Source organism: Gobius niger (genome assembly GCF_951799975.1).
Source record: "Gobius niger genome assembly, chromosome: 23".
NCBI classification, from domain to species: Eukaryota; Metazoa; Chordata; class Actinopteri; order Gobiiformes; family Gobiidae; genus Gobius; species Gobius niger.
Genome location: NC_136874.1, coordinates 3,002,539 through 3,029,887, shown reverse-complemented (window position 1 = coordinate 3,029,887; position 27,349 = coordinate 3,002,539). Strand labels below are relative to the sequence as shown.

Here is a 27,349-nt window from a genome sequence, read left to right as displayed (position 1 = left end):
TGTAGATCCGGTAACTGAGCAGATCACTCCGCCGCTGCGTAGCTACAACCAGGAAGCTGCTCAAATATAAGTTCTTTTAAATACAAAAATGGTTATATTTCAGACATTATCCAGTCGATACAGACGTTTATATGGTTAGTCTGGTGTTGTAAGTGATTTGCCTCAGGTGCACCGACTGTTTTTAATGCAGGCTACTAGTTACCATAGACATGCACTAGCCTAACACTAGCCTAGCACCACAAAACTCTTCAAATATAAGGACTGCATGGACTAAAACATATATTTATCTCCAGAAATCAACAACGCTGTGGATATGGTGTCCAAAATCCTGATATATCCCTTTAAGGTGCATTGAAATAGTCTTCCCATGCCTGTAATTATAACTAAAATGGATTGGAACTTGCCTTAAACATAACAATCTTAGAAAATAGTGACATTAGGGAACTATTTTTACTGCATACGTTTGTCAAAACCACAAAAACTATGATCTTAAATGGTGATGTCGCTCAGATGACTAAGTTAACTGACCCAAATATCTATTAAATTTGACTTATGTAATGCAAAACATTGTATTTTCCCCACAAATTATTGTTGAGTAAGCATTAGATTAGATACAATAGAGATCATGATGAAAACAACCTGGAATTGGTCATTTTAAAAGATGCATTGGATTCACAGTATATTGAGCAGCCCAAGTAATAACCGATTTTTATTTTATTTTATTCTATCCTTTTAATACAACGCTGGTTTCTCTTGCTGTGACTCCTCTGTCCCCGCTCCCTCCCCCCGCTGTCCCTCTTCTACATTAATTTACGCCTGTTTTTTGTTTAATTTCTCCTGTCCCTCGTGTCGTTGTTGTCACGCCAGGCCTGTAAGCCGAACCACAGCGCGGAGGGAGGGGGCTCGGGCCCCACTCTGCCCCCCCACGTCAGCCCCCTGTCCCAGGGAGACGAGTCCTGTCCCGCCAAGAGGTCGAGACGAGCGGCCAGTCCCGGGAAGGTAACTGCAGGCGCTGCTGTTCGCTTTCGTTACGCGTTTGACTTTTTCCAGGTGAAGGAGATCGTGGTTAAGAAGATCGTGGTACATTTCAGAAGCTTTTTTTTTTTTTTTTTGCTTCTCTAGTCCAGGGATTCAAACCTTCCAGACCGGGACCCCAAAAATTACCATGAAAACAATGTAAACAATGTTCTGTACATGAAATTATCATCTGGTTAACTTGGTTATTTGACTGAAGTTCCCTAATCTACACTATTCTTAACCTCTTAATTTTGATTAAAATGCAACAAAAAAGTAAAACAAATTGGACAACATTTTGAAAAAGAAGTGCCAAAAATGAGAAGAAAAAGAACGTGAAAGAAGTGACAGGAACCTGGCAACAAAGCAAGAAATTAGATCCCTTGAGATCAGTTTTGTCGTGCTTGGCTTTCAAATGAGGCATTGCACTGCCCTATAGTCTGTAAGCTCCTGTCAAAAGGTTTTTAGATTTGGGAAAACTGGAGAAAATGCACTCGGTCAAGGCGGAGGGTAAGAGGTTGACCTCTTAACTCCCACTTGAACAGATCCCATTTGCTCCAGTTTGGCTTGACCCTAATCAAAAAGCCTCTTGGGAAAAAAGCACCAAAACAGCCACAAAAAATGAGAAGAAAACAAGGATGTAAACGCAACAAAAAAGTGACAAAAACTCAACAAAAACGTGACAAAAATTCAACAAAGATATGACAAAAATGTGACAAGAACTCAACAAAAGTGACACAAAAAAACCCCACACAAAATAAGGTGACACAACACAGCAACAACGTGAGGAAAAAGATCAGTTTTGTGGGTCTTAGCTTTCAAATGAGGCGTCACACAGGCCTATATAATGGCCAAAGAGGACAGAATGCATTTGGTTTAGGCGGGTGGTAAGAGGTTAAATGACAGATAAACAATACATTTTCGGGCTTAATATTTATCGTCTGTTCATTTATTGGCATTTTTTGTCACAATTTTTCTGATAGAGAACTTTATTTTAGGTTGTATTTCATGTTTATAGTCAAGGCGTGGGAACCCAGGGTGCTGAGGGCGCTGCAGCACTCCCTGGTGGATAGTTTTCGAACTGCAGGCAGTATTAATAAATAGGAAATAAACACAGAAAAGGGTACATTTTGTCCCTCAGCACCCGCTAGCTAAAATATCTTCCCACGGCTCTGTTTATAGTTGGGTATTTAAGATGAAGTACTTTTCAAACACAACTTTACTCCAATTTTTGAGTTTCTGTGGCATCAAATGGTCTTCAATAATATAATTTAGCACACACAATAACAACTTTCAGGTAAAAAGCCCCGCTCTCCACCAATATACAATCCATATACAAGCCAAAGGTCTATTTAAACTCTGGCCACTTCTCTCAGCGAAACATCCCAAGGTCAATCAGCCCAGTCCAGTCGATGACATTCACACATCTCTACTACGATGCAGCTGCTTTACCCACAGAGCTACCGGGCTGAAGGATTTTTTTTATCGTATTATTTTTGTGGCCTAAAGTTGCTGGTTTTCTGCTCCTTCAGGGTGAGCCTTGGGCCGGTAGCCCCGCACAGCAGCCGGTCGCCAACTGGTATCTCTCTCCACAGAAGCTACAGGTTTGTACAGTCGGTTTTGGAAAAGCTTTTGATTCGGACTCAAATGTGTAATGAGCATATTTTCCCGCAGTTGTTGGAGCAGTTGAGAGGAAACCGGGCGAGTCTCAAACCTCCTCAGCTGCAGATGTTGGAACAGCTGGAGGCTCAGCTCTCCGTGATGCACCAACACCAGGTTCTGTGTCAATGCATTACAAAAACTTCTCATCAAATTAGCGTAGCAAGTCTCTTTTAGGAGTTCACTGGTGGAAATAAATGCATGCATGGCCCAAAACTGGAGATTTTGAAGAAACTTTCTTTCAATTTTACAAAATTTTGGCTCAAAATCTGTCCATTGTTTATAGTTTACTTATACTTGCCTCTATTTTAGCAATTTAATACATGCATTTATTTTTTACTTATGTCATTAACCCCGTACCTTCCACCTGAACCGAGCACATTTTCTCCAGTTTGGCTTTACCCCAGTCCAAAAGCATCTGGAAAAAAAGCTGTGAAAATAGCAACAAAACTGAGACGAAAACAATGATGGAAATGTGAGAAAAAAGTGACGAAAAATGATGAAAAAATGACCAAAATGTGACCAAAAAATGACAAATTGTGACAAATTTTTTTTTTTTAAATATGACAAAAATGAAACAAAAAAATGACAAAAATTTGATTTAAAAAAAATTGACGATTTTTTTTTAAAAATGTGACACAAATGACAAAAATGTGACGAAATGTGACAAAAAAATGACAAAAATTGGATATAAATGTGACCAAAAATATACAAAAAATTAACAAAAAATGATAAAGAAACGACAAAAAATGTGACAAAAAATGTGATAAAAAATGACCAAAAAATTATAAAAAAGTTACAAAAATGTGATAAAAATTTGACCAAAAAAATTGCTAAAAATTAACAAAAAATTACAAAGAAATGACTAAAAAATGACAAAAAATGTGACAAAAAATTACAAAAAAGTTACAAAAATGAGTTGAATACCCAACAAAAAAAAGATGGAAAAAAAATCTGACGTGAGGAAAAAGATCCTCTGGGTTCAGGCGGGAGTTAAGAGGTTAAACAGTTTTATTTGGGCATTAAAGCTTTAGATATTTGACCTGCCCCATCTCTGTTAAACTGTACAGGATTATAGGATTATGGGAGGGCATCTGACACACATTAACCTTGTTCTCTTTTGTTTTTTCTCCAGATGAGGCAAAACTCGTCGGGCCAGGTGCGCCCCTCCCTCCCCAACGGCCCCACGCCGCACCCGCTCCCCTCCCCCAACCTCCGATTCCCCCAAAGATCTCTGCTCAACGGGCCCCTGGGCGCCCTCCCCACGGTCCCCGCCAGGAGCAGTTCCAGTGCTAGTAATAATAACAGTAGTAGTAGTAATAGTAGTTGCAGTAATCAAGCCGACGGAGACGTGCCTTATGTACAGAGGGAGGAGGGAGGAGAGAAAGCGCCGCTACCTCACACCTGCACAAAAACCCAGGAGTCAACGCCATGCCCCGCCCTCCACCAAAACAACTCTCAGGTAAAAACGCCCCGCCCTCCACCAAAACAACTCTCAGGTAAAACGCCCCGCCCTCCACCAAAACAACTCTCAGGTAAAAACGCCCCGCCCTCCACCAAAACAACTCTCAGGTAAAAACGCCCCGCCCTCCACCAAAACAACTCTCAGGTAAAAACGCCCCGCCCTCCACCAAAGCAACTCTCAGGTAAAAACGCCCCGCCCTCCACCAAAGCAACTCTCAGGTAAAAACGCCCCGCCCTCCACCAAAACAACTCTCAGGTAAAAACACCCCGCCCTCCACCAAAGCAACTCTCAGGTAAAAACGCCCCGCCCTCCACCAAAACAACTCTCAGGTAAAAACGCCCCGCCCTCCACCAAAACAACTCTCAGGTAAAAACGCCCCGCCCTCCACCAAAACAACTCTCAGGTAAAAACGCCCCGCCCTCCACCAAAACACCTTTAGTTTCATTATAAAGCGTTACATTTGATTCAAACTGACACTAAATCTAAGTTTATTGAAAGGTAATGACATTTTTTTCTATATTTCGTAGGGGCTCCAGAAAGGCTCATCTCCCGCCGCTCCGCACCCCCGCTCAGACGCCGCCCCCGACCCCACCTCGACCCCGCCCATGTCCTCCTCCTCCTCCTCCGCCCCCTGCCCTTCGTCCAATCAGGTCGCACATTCCACGGACACCGCATTGACCACGACGACCACGACGGCTTCATCATCTCCCGCGCTTCAGTCCAACAACGGCAACAACTCGAACCACCTCCCGACTTCTCCCGCCTCGGCTACTACCTCTGCTTCGAACGCCGCTACCAAAGACGCCACGAAAACCACCACCACCACCACAGCAGCGGCGGCGGCGGCGGTCTCGCAAAACAACGGGGAAGACGCGGCGCCATCTCCCCTCGCGAATCACGTCCAAGAAGCGTCGGACAAAGCCAAAACGTTGTCGGAGGCGGCCGGCAGCCTTAGCGCGGACAATCCCAAGCTGTCCTCGCTGCTAGCGGACGGCAAAGACTCGGAAAACTCCACGGGTTCGCAAGACCTGAACAAGCGAGTGAACAATATCCACCCGGCGGTCACCCCGTCGACCCCTCAGGCGCACAGCTCCGCCGCGTCGTCGCCCATCTCCGCCATGTCCACCGCCACGCCGTCCCCCAAGTCGACGGACCAGGCGGCGGGGGCGCAGAGTCCGGCCGCGCGGAGCTCCAACGCGAACCCCGCCCCCCCTGCCCCGGCGGTGAACGGGAAGGGGGGCATTTCCGAGGATTCCCAGAGCCCGATGAAGGCGGAGCCGCCGGCGGTGACCGGGCTGAAGGCCACGCCCCCTCACGCGCACAGCTCCAACTCGTCATCGTCCATATCCATCTATCCCAGCTCCACGGACGTGCTGAAGGCCTGCAGGTGAGGAGGAGCTCATACTGGTCTGGCTAAAGGAGAGGTGGCTCTGAATCAGTACTGAAGTGAAAGTACTTGCTGTAGAAAATACCAAAGTATTTAAAGTAGAAAGTACAAATCGTTTTTTTTACTTTGGATTAAAAGTAATCAATATTTATTTATAAAGCCCTTTACAACACTCAGGGTGACCAAAGTGCAGTCGCGTAAACAACGATGAAATAATATAAAATCAATATAAAACCTAAAATGGATAAAATAGTAGTAGTAGAAGATGAGCAGTAGTAGAAGAGCAGTAGGCATAGTAGTAGAAGATGAGGAGTAAGAGGAGTAGGAGTAGTAAAAGAGGAGTAGGAGTAGTAGTAAAAGAGGAGTAGAAATAGTAGTAGTAGGAGGAGTAGTAGTAGTAGAAGAGGAGGAGTAGAAGAGGAGGAGGAGGAGGAGTAGGAGGAAGAGTAGAAGATGAGTAGTAGAGTAGTAGAAGAGGAGGATTAGTAAAAGTAGCAAGTTCTCATATTATACTTTTACTTTTCAACAAAAGCAGTATTTTGCAGAAATACTACTACTTTTTTAAAGTAGAAATCCTCAATCTCTATGTGCTCGGGCTGAGATGATCCACTTTAGTCACAATCTGATACGTATCACGATATTATGATGCAATAAGTAATTGTGATATAAGTAATAGGTTTACTTTCAACTGTGCAAAAAGTCATGTGACCGAAAAGTATGAACCAAACGCCATTTGACATTTATTGAAGTGTTGAGATTAAAAAGTGCATTAACACAAAATGTATCAAAGTTCTGTTATGGAAAACAAAGGAGTGTGTGATAAAAACGCCTCCAAACACAAGTAAAGTGTCGATACTTGGTATTGCAGCACAAAGTATTGTGATCCAAATCCGATCCGATATTTTGACCCAGCCCTATTAAGCACAGTCCTCAAAGCCACACATTCCCCTACCACTAAAACATGTATAATAGGTTTCCCTGTGGGGCCACGACGAGATTCCCAATCACAGTGGGACTTTTTCCTGGTTAAAACTATTTTCTTACTCATATTTCTATTATCGTTTTAAAAATATATATAAAAATGTAGCATTAAGGCAGACAAAATATCGGATCGCAATACCAAGTATTGATCCATTATGTATGTATGTTAAGTATTGCAATACTTTCAATACTTGCATTTTTATCCTGCACTCCTTTTCCAGTATAACTTTGTCACATTTTGTGTTAATGCCCTTTTCAGTCTAAGATTTCATTCAAATCCCTTCGTAAATTACTCTTTAAGGATAGCCTGTCTGCTGTTGAGCATGTTTTGTTTTGTCGACTGAAGTGGCTTAAACGATGAGTCTTCGTCAGTGACTCGGGGACATTTGGTTCTCAGCAGACGCCACTTTTTCATTTCAATTTGAATAATTGTTCAGCCTTATTATTCCACCTAAAAAGCTTTAACAAATAGAGATTTCAATCCCAGCTCCGTTTGAATTTCGTTTCCCCTGGTGATTATCATCTATCTGAAAGCCATTTTGTTTTCCCCGCTGGTCCGTCCTGTTTAAATAAAAAGCTTTTTGATAATTGCTGCTAAATGTCAAGGCGTGTGTGGATTCACTGTTAGCTTCGAAGACGGCGCCTCCCAGTGGACGAGCGGCGCGACTACAAACACAAAGGCCAGTTACGTAACTTCATTCAACGCTCAAGGCTCTGCTGTTGCTGTGCAGAACCCGCGGAGCACAATGGCAGCGAGAGACGGGCGTTTACTGAGTTATTACTGCATTTTGTCCAGACTTATCGAATTAGATTAGACTCAGCTTATCCAGGGTTTGGTTTCTTCGCTTCTGCATCATGTTTAAAGGGGAGAGTTTACCCTGTTGTGGTTCTCAAACTCTTCCAGGACCAATTCATACAATATCTGACCTTCCAGTTACCGCCGGGCTTATATCAGGATCAAACCGGGACTGAAAGGGTCTGAAATTAATATAAATCGGACTAAACTGGTTGTAAAACAAATGGAAATGAAATTAACTCTAGTCCAATTGAATAAAGTGTGAAATGTTTGTTAATGGACCTTTTTTACATCTGAATTAAAGATAAAGTCCTTAAATGTCAAAGCACTTGAGGCCCGATTCCCAGTAAAAGGTGCAAAGTAAAAGGTACAAATTATAGGTACTTTGCTTTACTTCAAGGTAGGGATGCACCGATCCGCTTTTGCCTGCTCCTGATCCGATCCGATATTTACTTCGTCTGGCCGATACCAATCCAATGCAGTCTTTTTGTATTATATTTTTATATAATATAATATATATCATTATATATTTTAGCCTACGGATATTACAGTAGTTTTACCAGGGTTTTTTTTACATGCAAGAGGTTTTGGTTTTGGCTTTAACTTTGAATTTTCCAGAAGCAGGTGTTGATGATAGTCGACAAATGAATGTATATCCTCCTGTGATGTGGATGTTGTTCTGTTGTGATTGATTGTACAGTTTCTGTGATTTTATTCTGGCAGCTCCATCTGAATTCTGTTCTGAAATGTGTCTTGTAAGCCCATGAGACCTGGGCACTTACTTATGTGCAAGACACAATAATAAGAATAAATCTTTAGCCCAACTTAGCGACAGCATGAAGGCTGTGAATCTGTGGTCATGGATCTGCAGCGGCTCCAGTCTGCTGGTTTACCACTGTGCTGCGATAAATCTGTATCGGACCCGTCCAGTCATGAAATCCGATCCAGTCCGATACTCTCAAAATGCCCGATTGGATACCGATACCAATACAGTGCACTATGCAACTTTTTAGGTGAAAAAAAATCTTAATATCTGCATGGATTTGACCTTTTAATGACTCAGTGGTGTTCTTGGTGCAGTGTGGCACCTTTGCTTTCCCTCACAGTGGCCTCTATGACGCGCCAGGATAAAAAAAAATGTAGGGGTGTGTCCCAAAACCAAAAAAATGGTCCGGAAACCCCAAAACAACTGATTCTGGAGCATCATAAAGGCCACTGTGAGGGAAAGCAAAGGGGCCATGCTGCACCCATAACATTTCCTGTTTTTTACCTGACTCAGTGCTTTACTCGTTTAGATCTGGTTTGATTGAAATGATTTTAAAAAATAGTAAAAAATGTGTCAGATACTTTTACTGGGTCGACGGTGGCACAGATGGTAGCACGGGTCGTCTCGTGATTGGAAGGTCCTGGTTTCGAATCCCAGCTCCCACAAATTCACGAGAGTGAATTGGGGACCGGTTCCTTGATGTAAAGTGCTTTGGGCCTGGTAAAGGTAGAAAAAAGGTAGTTATATGAGTCCATTTACTAAGTACATTTTTTGGTCCTGTATCTGCACTTTCACTTCAGTAAGAATATTGAGTACTTCTTCCACCATTGCCGTTTTCATTCCACTCTCGCAAAAACATTTCAATACGTTTTCTCTCATATTTATATCAGTAATGTTCAGCAGAAGTTTCAAATTGAAATCTCTACAGTTATTTATTTTCTCTATTCCCCTGCAGCGTCTCACTTACATTAGATGATTTCCGTTTAGCCTTGTTTCCTGTATGAACCGAAACACTCTCCTCTCCTGTCGCCTCTGGCCGCGCTCATGTTGTCGTGGGTTTAATCGTTTCATGCTGTGATTTCTCCGGCAGAAACCTGGGGAAGAACGGCCTCTCGAACAGCAGCATCCTCCTGGACAAGTGCCCCCCTCCGCGGCTGCCCCCGGCCCCCAACCCCGCTCTGCCCAAAGACAAGCTCAACCCGCCCACGCCCTCCATCTACGTGAGTGCCGCTCCGCACGGGAGGCGCCGGTGTGGCTGTCGGGGCTAAAGAGGCTAAAGAAATGTGTTTTTGTTTTCTCTGTTCAGCTGGAAAACAAAAGGGACGCCTTCTTCCCTCCGCTGCATCAGTTCTGCACAAACCCCTCCAACCCGGTCACCGTGATCCGAGGCCTCGCCGGAGCGCTCAAACTGGGTACGGACCTCACAAAAACAAACTATGCTTTAAATTAAGAATCCTGTTGTGGTAACTACGGTAACGGTATGGTTAATATCTCTGTAAGTCCAGCGTCTTCTCACCCAGTACATTTAACTTCTTTTGTATTTGTATCATTTGTTTGAGGTGAAACAACCAAGAAACTTCCTTTAATGACAAAGGTTTTTCCTATTTCCCCCCCACATTTTAATACATTTTTCCATATAAAAATCATCCAGATTTCCCTCAATTTTTTTCCCAATTTTTCCCAAAAAATGTTTTTTTTCATTCCACCACATTTTCCACTTGTTTTTCCTCATTGTTTTTTGTCAAAATTTCCCCTTATTCTTCAACATGTTTCCTCAATTTTTCCCAAATTTATCCCAATTTTTCCACTTCTTTTTTTCAATTTTTCCACTTATTTTTCAACATGTTTCCCCATTTTTTCCACTTTTTGTCCCAATTTTTCCACTTGTTTTTCCCATTGTTTTTTCAAAAGTTTCCCCTTATTTTTTTTTCAACATGTTTCCTCAATTTTTCCCAAATTTATCCCAATTTTTTCACTTATTTTTTTCAATTTTCCCCCTTATTTTTCAACATGTTTCCCTAATTTTTCCACTTGTTTTTTCCAATTTTTCCCCTTTTGTTCGACACTTTTCCCCAATTTTTCTACTTGTTTTTTCAAAAATTTCCCCTTGTTTTTCAACATGTTTCCCCAATTTTTCCACTTGTTTTTCTCAGTTTTTCTTTTCAATTTTTCCCCTTATTTTTCAACATGTTTCCCCAATTTTTCCACTTGTTTTTCTCAGTTTTTCTTTTAAATTTTTCCCCTTATTTTTCAACATGTTTCCCCAATTTTTCCACTTGTTTTTCTCAGTTTTTCTTTTCAATTTTTCCCCTTATTTTTCAACATGTTTCCGCAATTTTTCCCAAATTTATCCCAATTTTTCCACTTATTTTTTCCAATTTTTCCCCCAATTTTTCTACTTGTTTTTAAAAAAAAATCCCCTTTTTTTTCAACATGTTTCCCTAATTTTTCTCAAATTTATCCCAATTTTTCTACTTATTTATTCAAATTTTTCCACTTGTTTTTCCCTTCTTTTTTTCTTGCCAATTTTAATGACCGACAGCATCAAAGCTTGAATATAAAGATTTAATATTTCCTTTTGGTTCCTGCTTTAGATTTTTATTATTACTATTATTTAGACTTTTATTTTTTCGACACCAGACTGGTATTATTTAACGGTACTCACCCCTATCCAAAAGTATATATATATATATTCAAAATGATAAAGAACTTTCCCTTTATTATTGTCCTAAAGTTTCCCATTGAGTCCAGTTTACTGTTAAATATCCACATTTCTCTCATTTAAAGGTGATAAATGCTTTAAACGTTGCACCTGTCGACGCCCTGTTCTTTAAAACCCCGTTTCCTCCTCCAGACTTGGGCCTGTTCTCCACGAAGACGCTGGTGGAGGCGAACCCCGAGCACCTGGTGGAGGTGTGGACGCAGCTGTCCCAGCCCGCCGACGAGAACTGGGACCAGACCGGGACCAAGAAGATGTGGAGGTGTGAGAGTGGGCGGGGCCACACCACCATCGCCAAATACGCCCAGTACCAGGCGGCGTCCTTCCAGGAGTCTCTCAGGGTAAGAGGAAGAACAGACTTAATAAATCCTCTCCATCGTCCCTCTGGGGGTGATACGAGTGTTAAAGGGTCTTTCATCGCCCCCTGGTGTCTCTGGACAGAAAACCACAATTGCTAACAGGCTAACGGGCAAAGCTAACTGTGGGCTAGCGCCACTTAAACAGTATTTACAGCCAAGTTTGAGTGAAAAAAATTATCTCCGTTGTGTAATTAGATGAACAATATCCCTCTGTCCCTTTGTCTTTTCTGTCAGCGCAGTATTTACTCTCACGGACAATTAAAGAGTAAAAAAACACAACATGCTACGACACCTGCAGTGGCTCTTGTGGCCTCTAGGGGCACGAGTTACTTAGTTCTGCTTTAAGGCGGGGGATAAGAGGTTAAAAGCCTTATACTATATTTTAATGCCACAATTGCAGAAAAAAATCGCCACATATTTCATTTCTTAGGATTTGAAGAAAGAGAATTGGACAAAACGGGAAACTTTTAAGCAAAAAAAGTGGTAAATTTCAGGCAAAACTGCAGATGTGTTCGACCAGTGGTTTCCAACCCCTTTTGCCTCGCGTACCCCTTGAGTCACGGATTTATACTCTGAGTACCCCCTAGCTTGAGGATTTTGCCAATATTATTACAAAGTGACCAACTAAATTAATATAATACAGTATTTTACAGTGTGTTGTGTTTAAAATGAAGCAAAAATAAGCAAAATCAAACAATTTATTGAAAAACATGATTAAAACTAACTTCCCTTTGAAATTCATATTGAAATTCTTCACTTTTTTTTAATCTGAAATAATTCCAAGTACCCCCTGCTAAGTGCTCAAGTACCCCCAGGGGTCCCCGTACCCCTGGTTGGGAAACACTGTGTTAGACGATAGTTTTGGTATTTTCGATGAACGTGTTTAATAAAAATTGTTGAGGGATTTTCCATTTAATTTATATTTAATGCCAGTTTGAATCTAACTTTATGGTTTTTTTTAAATAATGTTACATTTTTAATGACATTTCAGGCCTTGATTTTGGATTTTAATCCCCGCCTCAAGCAGTGCATTTTCTCCAGTTCAGCTTAACCCAAATCTAAAAGGTCACAGCCTATTGTTTTTGTTGCATTTTTGTCACATTTTTTTGCTATATTTTCATCGCTTTTTCTTACTTTTCACTTACTCTTTTGTTTCTCTTTTGTGTTTTTATTCTCACTATTTTGACACTGTTTTCAAGAAGCTTTTAGATTTGGGTAAAGCCAAATGTGCTGGGTTCAGGCGGGGGTGTTAATGGAAAAAATCTCTTCTCTAATTCTCTGATTCTTCACCAAATAATGACCCGTTTGTTTTCTGTTTCCAGGAGGAGAATGAGAAGAAGGCTCTTAAAGAACCCTCGGACACGGAGCCCACGTCAGCCGACAGGTGAACTTTCTCAAACGTTTCGAAAGTTTCTGGTAATGTTTCGAAAGTTCCCGGTAAAGTTTCTGGTACAAACGTTCTGCCTCCGTTTTCAGCGTCGCCCGGAAACGAAGAGGTCCATTAAAGTACATCAAGTTCGGCACCAACATCGACGTATCGGACGAGAAGAAGTGAGTTCTTTCTGAGCCTCTGAGACTCGTGTCCGTCTGGGAAACGTGTGACTAAAGCGCGTCTCTGTGTCGCCCCCTGCAGGTGGAAGCAGCAGCTGCAGGAGCTGAGTAAACTGCCGGCGTTCGCTCGAGTCGTGTCTGCGGGAAACCTGCTCAGCCACGTGGGACACACCATCTTAGGCATGAACACGGCGCAGCTCTACATGAAGGTCCCGGGCAGCAGGATCCCAGGTCCGTCCCAGGTTTATAATGTGGAGTCTGAGCGGGCGGCGAGTGTAGGGAGCAAAACAAGAATAAAAGTATCGAAAGTAGGATCTGAAAAGAAATATAAAGTCTTTATATTCAAGCTTTGATGCTGTTGGTCGTTGGAATTTAAAAGAAAAAAAGGTGAAAGACAAGTTGAAAACATTTTTTTAAAAAGGGGAAAAAATTGAGGAAAAATAGTGGAAAAAAACTTGGAAAATTGGGGGAAAAATTGGATTAAATAGGAAAAAAATATTGGAAGAAATTTAACATTCAAGGGAAATTTGTGAAAAAACGCGTCGAAAAATAAGGGAAAACAAGTGGAAAAATTGGGGTGATATTGGGTGGAAAAAAAATCAAAAACCTGGAAAACAAACTTTGGGGCAAAATTGGAAAATAATGGAAAAAGAAAATGGAAAAAAAAAATGCAGGGGGGGGAATTGGGAGGAAAAAACAGAAAAATTTGGGGAAAAATTGGCATAAATAGAAAAAAATATATAGGAAAAAAAATTAACATTTAGGGAAGATTGGCTAAAAAACACATCGAAAAATTGAGGAAAGAGTGAAAAAAATGGGGTGATATTGGGGGGGGGGGAAATGTGGAAAATGAACTGGGAAAATTTGGGGCAAAATTTAAAAAAAAAAGAAAATGGGGAAAATTGGGAGGAAAAAACAGAAAAATTTGGGGAAGAAATTGAAAAAATAGGAAAAAAATATAGGAAAATGTAACATTTCGGGAAAATTGGCTAAAACACATCGAAAAATTGGAAAGAGTGGAAAAATTGGGGTGATATGGTGGGGGGGGAATCAAAAATGTGGAAAATGAACTGGGAAAATTTGGGGCAAAATTGGAAAAAAATGTTTAAGAAAATGAAAAAAAAAGGGGAGAAATGTAGGGGGAAAAATTGGAAAATTGGGGGAAAAAATTATAAATTGTGAGGAAAAAGTGGGAACATTTAGAGAAAAAATATGGAAAATTTGGGTGAAAAAAATTGGTTAAAAATAGGGGGGAAATAAAAAAAATCTTGGAAAGTGTTTCGTCGTTAAAGGAAGTTTCTTGGTCATTTTTCTTCAAATAAATGATACAAATGGAAAATGTTTTATGGCACCGGTATCGTATATTTTTGGGGGGAGTACATGGTTCATTCAGCAGGTAATCTACGAGCTGCTATTGCTAATGTTAACCCCTTAAAAACAAGACAAAAAAGCCACAGAAGACACGAGAGCAGCAGGAATGTGACTGAAGAGCGATGATGAAACGTTCCTGTGTGTTTTGTGCAGGTCACCAGGAGCATAATAACTTCTGTGCGGTGAACATCAACATCGGACCCGGCGACTGCGAGTGGTTCGCCGTCCCCGAGCCGTACTGGGGCGTCATGAGCAACTTCTGCGAGAAGTAAAATCCTCTCTCATTTCTTTTTTAGATTTGAGACTTTTCCCCCCCATGTGATTTACCGACTCGACTGTGTGCGCAGGAACAACATAAACTTCCTGATGGGCTCGTGGTGGCCGAACCTGGAGGATCTGTACGAGGCGGACGTGCCCGTTTACCGGTTCATCCAGCGCCCGGGCGACCTGGTGTGGCTCAACACGGGCACCGTCCACTGGGTGCAGGCCATCGGCTGGTGCAACAACATCGCCTGGAACGTGGGGCCCCTGACCGGTGAGACACAGGCGCCACCGACACGGGCACACGCCGTGTTTGAGGAGCTCTAAACCACACACACCCGGGTTTAAAGCTCCTCAAACAGGCTCCACCGACACGGGCACACACCGTGTTTGAGGAGCTCTAAACCACACACACCAGGGTTTACAGCTCCTCAAACAGGCGCCACCGACACGGGCACACGCCGTGTTTAAGGAGCTCTAAACCACACACGCCAGGGTTTAAAGCTCCTCAAACAGGCTCCACCGACACGGGCACACGCCGTGTTTGAGGAGCTCTAAACCACACACGCCAGGGTTTACAGCTCCTCAAACAGGCGCCACCGACACGGCACACGCCATGTTTGAGGAGCTCTAAACCACACACACCCTATAGGCCAGAGTAGCACCTCATTTGAAAGCCAAGAACTACAAAACTCATCAAATTTTTCCTTGCGTTGTTGCTGTGCTGTCACTTTTTTGTCGTATTCCTGGCGCTTTTTTGCAGCAGTTTCTGACGCTTTTTTGCAGCAGTTTCTGACGCTTTTTTGCAGCAGTTTCTGACGCTTTTTTGCAGCAGTTTCTGACGCTTTTTTGCAGCAGTTTTTGACGCTTTTTTGCAGCAGTTTTTGAAGCTTATTTGCAGCAGTTTCTGACGCTTTTTTGCAGCAGTTTCTGACGCTTTTTTGCAGCAGTTTTTGACGCTTTTTTGCAGCAGTTTTTGAAGCTTATTTGCAGCAGTTTCTGACGCTTTTTTGCAGCAGTTTCTGACGCTTTTTTGCAGCAGTTTTTGGCGCTTTTTTGCAGCAGTTTCTGACGCTTTTTTGCAGCAGTTTTTGACGCTTTTTTGCAGCAGTTTCTGACGCTTTTTTGCAGCAGTTTTTAGCACTTTTTGCCTTTTTTTGCTGCAGTTTCTGACGCAGCAAAAAAATGTCTTCGGTTAAGGCGGGGATTAAGAGTTTAATCAAAATCAAAAATATCAACGTTAAAGTCTAAAACTTAGATGTACGTTTTGTTCTCAGGGAAGTTCTGTTCATTAGTTTGCAGCAGTTCTCGTGTACATTTTTGATCAGCTTTCCCTGTAATTTCCTGCTTAATTCATCCGTTTTTGTCGTTGGCGGGGACCGTCTAAAGCTCGCAGACATTATGTTTGACCTTTCCACTGATTTTAAACACGAAACGCTGATTAGTGACATTTTAGTGTTTTAATTATGATTACCGTGGATTGTGTATCACTTAAGTGGCTTGGTTTACATCAGAGCCAAAGAGCCTGTTTGTATAGTTTAGTATTGATATTAGTTATTGACTAAATCAGGATAAATGAATGGTCAATGTGGTCTTAGTCAGATGTGTCAGAGTCACCCTTAGTGTGTTCATTCATAAATATTAACATGTTTTATATCCATCAAGTTGCTCCAGATGACGCTATAATCCAAATATGCTCATTTCCTTTCTGGGAGACACCTGATATGAAAGACTGGACAAATGTGTTACAAAACCTTCTCAAAATTTTGTTTTTTGTTCCAGTTTTACAATAATATCTCCACTTTAGTTGCTCCTACAGACTTTTAACCCCTTAACCCCCACCTGAACCGAGCACATTTTCTCCAGTTTGGCTTTACCCCAGTCCGAAAGCTTCTGGAAAAAAGCTGTGAAAATAGCAACAAAACTGAGATGAAAACAAAGATGGAAATGTGACAAAAAAGTGAGAAAACATTGACAAAAAATTGACGAAAAATTGATGAAAAAGTGGCAAAAATGTCACAAGAAATTGACGAAAAAATGACGAAAAATGACAAAACTTTACGAAAAAATGACAAAAATGTGACCAAAAAATGACAAAAATGTGATAAAAAATGACAAAAATGTGATAAAAAATTGACATAAAAATTACCAAAACTTGACAAAAAATGACCAAAAAAATGACAAAAATGTGACAAGAATGTGATAAAAAATTGACGAAAAAATGACAAAAAAGTTACCCAACGAAAAAATGATGGGAAAAAAAATCCGATGACGTGACGAAGAAGATCCTCTCGGTTCAGGCGGGGGTTAAGAGGTTAACACAGAAAAAACGAGGCGAAATTTTAGAATTTTTGCATTTTTTTCACTTATTCATAAACTTAACAAGATCCAAAATCTCCTCTGAAAAACTCTTTATAAACTAATATGTCACAAAATAAAACAATGCATTTGAACCTCGACCCATTATTCAGATTTTGGCGCCAAAGTAAGAGACATTTTGGCCATATTTATGCATAAAATGTGTTATTTTTACATGAAAAAGGGAACTGACAGAAAACTTGCAATACGTTTTTGTCTCATATTCATGTCAGTAATGTTCAGCAGAAGTTTCAGTTTGATATCTCTACATTTAATGTTTTTCCCCTATTCACCTGCTGTGTCTGCTTTGCTGGAATGACACGAACATTCTCCCCTCCTGTTCCTGTGCAGCTCATCAGTACAAGTTGGCGGTGGAGCGATACGAGTGGAACAAGCTCCAGAGCGTCAAGTCGATGGTTCCCATGGTGCACCTCTCCTGGAACATGGCCCGGAACATCAAGGTGTCGGACCACAAGCTCTACGAGATGATCAAGTGAGTGGAGATTCAGAAAACGACCTTGGCTGATTTGGCATTTGTCCCTCACTGTTTGATTTATATGCAAAAAGTAATATGAAACGAGTATGTTTGCCCTTGATTATTGCCAGTGGAACAAGTATTTTTACACTTACACCAAGTAAAAACATCCCATTGTGCTTCAAATTAAATAATGAATCAGCATTTACTTGAAATAAGAGGATTTCTCTCATCTTAAATGCAAAAAATACTTATTCCCCTGGCAGATTTTTTACATAGCAAGTACAGTTTTCCCGTAAGACTCATCTGTCCCGTCTCTGATTTTGTTTGTGTGAACTCAGTCGTCCATTTTGAATCCATCCAAGAAGCTTTGACATTATTTCTTTAGTTAAAACAAAAGCAGGTTCTGAAAACAAAACATGAAACATAAAGTATACAAAATCATCTTCAAGCAGAACTAAGTAACTCGTGCCCCTAGAGGCCAGTAGCGCCACTGCAGGTGTCGTAGCATGTTTTTGTTACTCATTAATTGTCCGTGAGAGTAAATACCACAGGACTGAAGGCTGTGCGGAATCTACTTAGAGCAGGGGCGAATACAGGGGCCGGGGCATTACAGGGGAACCACTGACAGAAAAACTGCCAGAAACTAACAAAAATAAAAATATTTTTATATATTTATGTCTCTGACTGCAGGGAAAAGCAGCTCATGTTTAACCCCTTAACTCCCACCTGAACCGAGCACATTTTCTCCAGTTTGGCTTTACCCCAGTTTAAATGCTTCTGGAAAAAAGGTGAGAAAATAGCAACAAAAGTGAGACGAAAACAATGATGGAAATGTGACAAAAAAGCGAGAAAACATTGACAAAAAAGTGACGAAAAATTGATGAAAAAGTGGCAAAAATGTCACAAGAAATAGAAAAAAAAAATGACAAAAATGTGATAAAAATTTACAAAAATGTGGGGGGGGAAATTACAAAAATGTGATACAAATTTGACCCAAAAAAATACAAAAAATTGACGACAAAAGGGACAAAAATGGGACAAAAAATGACAAAAATGGGACAAAAAATGGGACAAAAAATGACAAAAATTAGTTGAAAGTAGTTGGGAGTTAAGAGGTTAAAAGTCTGTGTTTCCTTTTTTTTTTTAAGTAGGCCCCCCTTCCTTAAAATGCTCTCCCAGTAATTTTGGAGCATTTTAAATATATATATATACTAAATTTTGTAGCGATTTGAATATTAATTAGACTTTCAATCCAAATCCATTAGATTTTTAGCCTAAATTTTAAAAAATCACAAAATCTTGAGAAAGCTCTTAATATTTTTAAGTGGATTAAACACATTTTGAAAAGAAGAATCAGGCTTAACGATGACGTTGGACTTGCATTTAGTGACTCCCTCCCACCTCTGGGTATTTTAAAGTATCGGCTATTGGTCAATCTAATGCCAATATATCCAAATATCAGTCGACCTCCACTTCTCTCTGAGCTTCCACTAAAGCGTTTCCTAGAGCCTCTTCTGAAGCCGCAGCAGTAAAATCCTCTCCTCCCGCAGGTACTGCTTGTTGCGGACGTTGAAGCAGTGCCAGTGGGTGAAGGAGGCTTTGGCATCGGCTGGAAAAGAGACGGTTCTCAGGCCCAGATCCAGAGATGAAGCTGCTCATTACTGCACCATCTGTGAGGTACGTCTGCCCCGAGCCTCCGTTCATCCGTTCACACGTCCTGAATCTCTCTCCTCCTCCTCTTCTTCAGGTGGAGGTGTTCAACCTGCTGTTCGTGCGGCGGGAGCTGCTCTCCAAAGTGCCCCCGGTGGTGCACTGTCAGGACTGCGCCCGCAAAGGCAGCTCCACCCTGGACGACTTCGTGGTGCTGGAGCAGTACAGGATGGACGACCTCATGCACATCTACGACCACTTCACACTAGTAAGGCCTTCACATGTATCACTGGGACGCATAAAAACACACATATCCAATTTTCCACACTTACTCGCTTAAGGGAAAATTTAAAAATGTGCGTCATCGGTTTGTGAGAATTACCGACAATTATTTCTATTTGTCAGATTTAAAGAAAAACACAAAAGGAAAAGTGTCATAATCTTCCCACAAGGTTATAGTTTACATACATCTGTCTTTTGAAGCCCTTAAATGTCATTAAAAAACATTAAATTGGATTCAAACCGGCATTAAATCTAAATATTTTGATTAATTATGACATTTTTACTGTAGAAATTCATTGAGAATAACATTATGGTGTAAAACAGTGGTTCCCAACATTTCATTCTCGATGGTAAATATGGATGCAGTACACTGTTTGGCCGCCCGCGTCAAATTGGGGGCGCTGTTTCACCCCTATCGCAAAGTTGGTGTTTATCAATCACAGAGCGTTGTAGCATCAACTCCCAGTTTTCCAGCTTTTGTTGTAAAGGTTGTTGACATCAACAAAGGCACATGTTAAAAATGGACTTATGAAAGGATTTATGCTGAACTGACACTTTCAAAATGATCTAATGTGGCATTTTCTTTTGAGTTAATGAGGTAAAGTCACTGTAGATACAGGCTTTTTGCCTTGGCTAATATTTGTTTTAATGTAGCATGATATTTGCATAGATAAAATCATATGCAAATGTACACTGAAATCATCTTCTTCTCCTTTTTCTCCTTTTTCTTTTTCTCCTCCTCCTTTTTCTTCTTCTTCTCCTCCCTCTTTTTCTTCTTTTCCTTTTTCTTCTTCTTCTTCTTCTCCTCCTTTTTCTTCTTTTTTCTGTTTGTTCTTCTTCTCCCCATCCTTTTTCTTCTCCTCCTTTTTCTTCTCCTCCTCCTCCTTATTATTCTTCTTGTCCTCCCTCTTTTTCTTCTTCTCCTTTTTCTTCTTTTTTCTGTTTCTTCTTTTTTCTGTTTTTTCTTCTCCTTTTTCTTCTTCTCCCTCTTTTTCTTCTTCTCCTCTTCCTCTTTTTCCTGCCTTTTTTCTGTTCTTCTCCTTCTTTTTCTTATTCTTCTCCTCATCCTTTTTCTTCTCCTCCCTCTTTTTCTTCTTCTTTTTCTTCTTCTTCTTCTCCTTTTCCTTCTTTTTTCTGTTCTTCTCCTCATCCTTTTTCTTCTCCTTTCTTCTTCTCCTCCCTCCTTTTCTTCTTCTCCTTTTTCTTTTTTCTGTTTCTTCTCCTCATCCTTTTTCTTCTTCTCCTTTTTCTTCTTTTTTCTGTTTCTTCTTCTCCTCATCCTTTCTCTTCTCCTTTTTCTTCTTCTTCTCCCTCTTTTTCTTCTCCTTTTTCTTCTTCTCCTTTTTCTTCTTCTCCCTCTTTTTCTTCTTCTCCTCCGTCTTCCTCTGTTTCTGAAAAGATTAGCCTTTTGTCTTCGTGGGCCCTATAGTCGGCTCTACAGCAGGTTAAAATCAGCTAAATCCCATCATAGTGAATATGACTAAAGACAAACATGCAGGCTGTGATCTCCTGTCGAGAAGCTTTTAGATTTGGGTTCAGGTGGACGTTAAAAACATTGGAATATATATTTGTAAACATAATTTTACCTCTCTCTCTCTCTCTCTGTGTGTCTCCGCAGGCGCCTCCTCTGCACTCGTCCTCGTCTTGACATTAGTCCACGCCTCGTCCATTTCCCAAAAACCGGCTTCCGCGACCGAGTGCGGAAAGACATTGTCGCAGAAACCACAGATGTACAACTCACCCGGATCCTCCTCCTCCACCTCCTCTTCCTCCTCCTTCCATCTCCTCCACCGCGCTCAACGACTTCTTCTCCTTCTTCTTCTTCTACTAATATTCAGGAAAACCCACGGGCCGCTCGTCTCCGCCCCCCACCACCAACCAACCAACCACCAACCACCAAAACTTCCACTTCCTCGTTTTCGTCAAATCACGGCTCTGCATCCGGTCGGCGGCCATTTTGAGAAAAAAACAAAAAAACGTTGTCTGTCTATGCAACCTATACTTGTTCTTTTTTTCTTTTTTTTCCCTCCGCCCTTTTATAACAACGGCTTAGAGACCCTTTTTCAACCGGGCGAAAGCTACAGGAAACCCACTGCTTACCTTTTTTGTTGTTTTTTCATTTTTTGTCTCTTCCTCCTTTTTTTGTTTTTGTTTCGCGGACGGACTTTCGGAATCAAAAAGCGTTCGGAGCAAAAAAGGATTACGGGAAGATTTATTACGTTTGTAGATAATTATCAAGACTACTGACTTGACAACCTTTGTTTGTTCTTTTTTTTTTTTTGTTTCCCCCCCCCTTTTTTGTGTTGTTTACTCTGTTCCCTCTAAATAGCCTACTTTTCTATAGACATAGTACTTTTAACTCGCTGCAAAATATCCTAAAAAAAAAAAATTTGTAATGTGAACAGTTTAGACTCTTTCGATTTTCTTTCTTCTTTTTTTTTTTTTTTTACGAGTTTTCTGTTTCCTCTTCTTCTTTTTTTAAGCGTTTCGTTTCGTAGCTAAATAATGAAAAATAAAAAAAAATAAAAAAAACAAAAAAATAAATTAGCCAAGTCACCACAAAATGGGTTGCACATACTTAAAAACAGAAATTGTGGATATTTTTTTTTTCCCCTCTTTTTTTTTTTGCGTTGTTTCTAATCTCGATGTAAATTTACACTATTTATAAAAACCTATTTATTGCTTGAGAATATTTGTGAATGGAATGCCGTTATTTTTTCCAGAATTTACCTGCCATTAAATTTTAAAAAGGGGGTTTTGTCCTTTTCACACGGCTCCTCTGACGTTTTCTATATATATATAAATATATATATAAATAAATAGGTGAATAAAAATGGCCTAAATAGCGCGCGTTGTACAGAAGAAAAATAACGGTTTTATTGTTTGAAGAATGTTTTATGACCAGTCAATAAACACAAAAGTTGTCAAATGATTCGCACGACTTCCTTTTATTTAATCGTGAAAATCATACAAGGACGAGAAGTTTTGTTATAAAGTGGATCCAGTTCAGCAAAAAGACGACGTGAGGATTTAATTTATGCTGCAGGAGTTTATCAAAGTGAAGTTTTTCTGGATTGTTTAAATATGACGCCTGGTTTAAAGATGATTTCATCCAATGTAGATCAGAGAGACCCCCCCTCTCTCTCTCTCATGTGTCTTTCCTTTCCTCTCTCCACTCTACTGTCTCTCCTCTCTCCCTCTCCTCTTTACTCTCTCCCTCACCTCTTTACTCTCTCCCTCTCCTCTTTTCTCTCCCTCCTCTTTTCTCTCCACTCTCCTCTTCTCTCTCCCTCCTCTTTTCTCTCCACTCTCCTCTTCTCTCTCCCTCCTCTTTTCTCTCCACTCTCCTCTTTTCTCTCCCTCCTCTTTTCTCTCCACTCTCCTCTTCTCTCTCCCTCCTCTTTTCTCTCCACTCTCCTCTTCTCTCTCCCTCCTCTTTTCTCTCCACTCTCCTCTTCTCTCTCCCTCCTCTTTTCTCTCCACTCTCCTCTTCTCTCTCCCTCCTCTTTTCTCTCCACTCTCCTCTCTCCCTCCTCTTTTTCTCTCCCTCCTCTTTTCTCTCCCTCCTCTCTCCTCTCCACTCTCTCCCCTTCTCTCTCCCTACACTCTCTCCTCTTCTCTCTCCCTCCTCTTTTTCTCTCCCTCCTCTTTTTCTCTCCCTCCTCTCTCCTCTCCACTCTCTCCCCTTCTCTCTCCTCTCCACTCTCTCCCCTTCTCTCCCTACACTCCTCTTCTCTCTCCCTCTCTCTTCTCTCTCTCCCTCCTTTTTTCTCTCCTTCCACTCTTTTTCTCTCCCTCCTCTCTCCTCTCCACTCTCTCCTGTTCTCACTCCTCTTCTCTCTCCCTCTCCTCTTTTCTCTCTTTCTCCTCTTTTCTCTCTCTCTCTCCTATTTTCTCTCTCCTCTCTTTTCTCTCCTTTCTCTCTCCTCTTTTCTCTCTCTCTCTCCTCTTTTCTCTCTCCTGTTCACTCTCCTCTTTTCGCTCTCTCCCATTTTCTCTTTCCTCTCTCCCTCCTCTCCACTCTCTTCTCTCTCCCTCTCCTATTTTCTCTCTCCTCTCCACTCTCTCTCCTCTCTTTTCTCTCCTTTCCCTCTCCCATTTTCTCTCTCCTGTTCACTCTCCCCTTCTCTCTCTCTCCTCTTCTCCCCATCTCCTCTCTCTCTCCTCTCTCCCTCCTCTTTCCCCTTTCCTCTCTCTTCCTCCCCCTCTCCTCAAACTTGCTTCACTCTTTACAACCCAGAACTGCACTTGAATTATAACCAGTTGTCCAGGCCGTAACTAAGCAAATGTTACTTTTCTTTCCCTACATTTGAACGATTAAAAATATAGCTCAGCATCATTTTCCACCAAGATCTTGTGTTGATGATGGGAGACTGTGATCACTGGGCAAAGTCTTCTCCAGCACATCTCAAAGATTCTCAGTGGGGTTCAGATCTGGACTCTGTGGCGGCCGATCCTTCACAATGTGAGCCCGATTGTCATCTTAAAGCCAGCAGGTGGCGCTGTGCAGATCTAATGTCACTGCCACTTGGACCAGTGGTGTGAAAAGGCTCAAGTTTGGTTTCTTGCAGCTGCACACGACACAAAAAGGTAAGACAAATGTGATTATTGGATGTTTTTATTGTCTGCAGAGCCGCCACAAACTGACAAGCCTTCTTCAGGGTTTATAAAAGCATAAAAACTTTACTTACATTTTTTTATAATACATATAAAACATTTGAAAAAAAAGTGGAAGAAATTGGGGGGGAAAACGTGGCCATTTTTTAACCTCTTAACCCAGGGGTGTCCAAACTTTTTTCATGGGGGGCCAGATATTGGAGCGCACACGGGGTAAAGGGCCATGGGTCGGTGGTTAGTTCCACGAAACCTTCGAGTAGCAGGTTTAAATTGTGCCTCATGCCTTTATTTATGCTTAAAACCTTAATGCCAGCTCTGTCTCACAATAAAATGCTAGTTGTTAGGTTAGAATTGTGTAGAATTATTACATATTAAATAAAAAGGATCATCTCTGATGATGGGACTGATTCAGCAAGCAGCCCAAGGGCCACCAAAAATTGGTGGGCCGCACTTTGGACACCCCTGAGGTATAGGTATTGAAAACCAAGTATCATTAAATACCCAGCCCTGTAGTCTGGGGCTCTGCTTTCTCAGGGGTCCAATGTGCGGCCTGGGGGCAAAACGTGGCCCTTAGACCAGTCATCTTTGGACATTAGAGAGAGAGATCGTACTTTTTACATTTTAATAACAGGCAGAGCAAAATTAAGGCACTTTGAGACAATATTTTTTACCTTTCTGACTTCGAGTTTGTCGTGTAGAGGATTTAAACCTTTAAATCCTGTAATGTAGTTGTGTTTAGGTGGAACTGTGAAACCCAGCAGACAATGTAGCTGTATCCATATCACACAGAGGCCTACACCGTGTGCCAGGTCCGCAGCTCCCCCGAAAAGTCAAATCCTTTAAAAAAAAAACATATTCATGCTCTTTCTTGTCCCGCCGCTTGCACTCCACAATTAGCCCAGCGGGGGGCCCTCTCGCAGCGGGGCGAAAGTGTCAAGACATTTTTAAACGAAAGAAAAGGCGGAAAAAAAAGGACCAAAGGAACGGCGCGGAACAGGAGTCTTTCAGAAAGTACGACGCCTATTAAAAATGATTGGCAGGCGCGACGGAAAGTTACAGGAAGCTTTTTAGACACATTTTAATGACTTTTGGGTCTTTCAGCGTTTGACACCTGGTTTGACTTTGCATTGTGTGAAACGTTCAGATTTTGAGGTTATAATCGGAGCATATTTAACTGTATTATCATTTATGCTTTAGTCACGCATCAGAGTTCATTGTTTTTCCAGTTTAGACAGAATTCAGTCGACTTTTATGTTTCTACATGACAGATGTTTTAGTGTAGGTCTTGAAAAATGTATCGTTTAGGTGTCGGACCAGACCGGTATCAAAAAACCCAAACCCTAACTACTCTAATAAGTATAGTTTCTTCAATAAAGCATCAAAATATATCCCTCTTTTTTATCATTTTCTGCCGGACTATGAACAGATTTATCACACACTGATAAAGTCAAGCCAAAATCAGGCCCATATGGATGTGTTTTCACAGTAAATTGTTCATTAGAAGCAAAAAACAGCACTCGTTTGCATGTAGCATGAAGCTAACGTAGCCTCCTGGTTAGCATTGTCTGTTTTTTAGGTATTTAAGGGCTGTTAATATATTTTTAGATAAGATACAGAGACATTTAGAGGATTCAGTGAGTAGGTTCAGGAACTCTCCGTTGAGTTTCAGAAATATTGATGGTTGTTTTTGAGAGTCTCTTATGTTTTTTTCTCACATGAACCTACTGAACCTACTTATTTCTCAAGCCCATTAGCCAAAAATGCTTTACCTACTGCTAAAAAGTAATATTTACTAAAGTCACTACTTCCGGGGCAGTGTTAATTTTGTCGACTAAAATATTTAGTCGTAATTTTAGTCAAAGTGATATTGTTGACGACTAAAATGCTAAATGGTCTCAACTTATAAAGCGCTTTTCCACCTACATTAGGCACTCAAAGCGCTTTACAGCAAGGATCCACTCACCCATTCACACTCTCATTCATACACCAGTGTACGCAGACACTGGGGGCAGTGTGGGTGAAGTGTCTTGCCCAAGGACACAACGACAGTGTGCACTTTCAGGAGGTGGGATTCGAACCCCCGACCTTCCGATCACGAGACGACCCGCTCTACCATCTGTGCCACTGTCGCCCCTTTTGGACTAAAACTAAACTAAAAGTTTCTCATGAAACTAAAACTATGACTAAAATGTCCAGATATTTTAGTCGACTAAAATAAGACTAAACAAAAATGAAAAGGAGAGACTAAAATCATCCAAACTTCTATTGACCGTCTGAAAGAGCCTCAGATCAGGTAAATTCTCTGCCAAATGAACAGGTTTGTGCTTTATTCACGTCGAGGACCTGGATATGATTATAATGAATATTATAAATGCAAAGTCTAAATTAGTCTTAAATTTAGTCGACTAAATTGACATGCAATTTTAGTCGACTAAAACTAGACTAAAATTGAAACGATTTTTTGACTAAATCTCGAAATCTAAGACTAAAAATAAAATAAAATATGTTGTCAACATTAACACTGTTCTGGGGTTAGCGTAGCTGCTGTTAGCATTGACCTCCGCTAAACCCGGATGTACCGATTTTGGTAAACATCACTTTTTTAGCATTAGGTGCAGCTTTTTTGGCTACTGGGCCTGATAAATAAGTCTGTTCAGTAACTCTCTGTTGAGTTTCACAAATATTGATTGTGGTATTAAAGAGTTTTCTCGCACATCTGTGGACCCAGAAGTAAAACTGTGACGTCACCGCTTAACAAACATAACATTGTTGGCACGGCAACAGTTTCAAATCGTTTGCCTCTATCTATATCTATGTCAAAATCCTGCACTGTCACTCAAAAAGCCGTCATGCACGAGCTTAATATAGAAGCTGCAGTTACGCTTAAGACCTGAGGGGGCAGTAGTGAGCAGAAAAGGACCAACTTGCATCTTGTCCCTTTTAACTGTGTTTTAGAAAAATGTCTCTAATGTGTCATATGCACTTTAAAAAATGAACAATGCTAACCAGGAATCTACATTAGCTTCATGTTACATATGCTAGCGTTAGCGATGAGTGCCGTTTTTCGCTTTTACTGAACAATTTGCAGCGATAAAACATCCATATGGACCCGATTTTTTTGTGTGATGAATATGTTCTATAAGAGGGATATATTTTGAATCCCATGAGAGGTTTTCTCCCCCCTCAGCTAGGCCACGCCCCCCCTGTATGATGCTGTCTCTATCTCTACCCTACTTCCTGTATTAAAATCTTTCAAAAAGCTCATTCAGTTTTCCTTTTTCTGAAACATTACAATACAGCTGCTGCTTTTTCCGCTCCGTAGCTTTAGCTTCATCGCTGCACGATCTCCTCGGGCGTCGTGACGCAGACGGCCGCCAGCGGAGACCCAGTAGCCAGATGTAGCTGCTGCCAGCCCCACAGGATCTACACTGACTACTGAGCAGCCGCTGCCCCGCCGGAGCCGACATGGAGGACGCTGTGGAGCCAAGATGGACGCCGACGGGAAGAAGAAGAGGAGGAGGAGGAGGAAGTCCACCCCGCGTGAGTTTGACAAGCAACGCAGTGGGCTAAAACAGCAGTATTCTCACTTGTTATCTGGAAGCAACGAAGTACTGCATGTTGCTAGCAGGAAGTAG

At 41.2% G+C, this 27,349-nt stretch overlaps 1 protein-coding gene across 2 annotated transcripts in view; it reads left to right on the top strand.

Moving 5' to 3' along the window:
- Positions 1-21,641, top strand: part of LOC306982162 (lysine-specific demethylase 6A-like) — a 48,848-nt gene extending 27,207 nt beyond the window's left edge. For both annotated transcript variants that reach the window (XM_079581974.1, XM_079581973.1), the window contains 17 exons: positions 868-999; positions 2,547-2,618; positions 2,689-2,790; positions 3,809-4,135; positions 4,666-5,525; positions 9,159-9,288; positions 9,375-9,480; positions 10,923-11,128; positions 12,469-12,530; positions 12,623-12,697; positions 12,780-12,928; positions 14,222-14,336; positions 14,416-14,603; positions 17,039-17,180; positions 18,716-18,842; positions 18,913-19,083; positions 20,716-21,641. In XM_079581974.1, the coding sequence (XP_079438100.1) occupies positions 868-999; positions 2,547-2,618; positions 2,689-2,790; positions 3,809-4,135; positions 4,666-5,525; positions 9,159-9,288; positions 9,375-9,480; positions 10,923-11,128; positions 12,469-12,530; positions 12,623-12,697; positions 12,780-12,928; positions 14,222-14,336; positions 14,416-14,603; positions 17,039-17,180; positions 18,716-18,842; positions 18,913-19,083; positions 20,716-20,745 (2,994 nt within the window). In that variant the 3' untranslated portion in view covers positions 20,746-21,641. The remainder of the gene's footprint in view (positions 1-867; positions 1,000-2,546; positions 2,619-2,688; positions 2,791-3,808; positions 4,136-4,665; positions 5,526-9,158; positions 9,289-9,374; positions 9,481-10,922; positions 11,129-12,468; positions 12,531-12,622; positions 12,698-12,779; positions 12,929-14,221; positions 14,337-14,415; positions 14,604-17,038; positions 17,181-18,715; positions 18,843-18,912; positions 19,084-20,715) is intronic.
- The last annotated feature ends 5,708 nt before the right edge of the window (positions 21,642-27,349 follow it).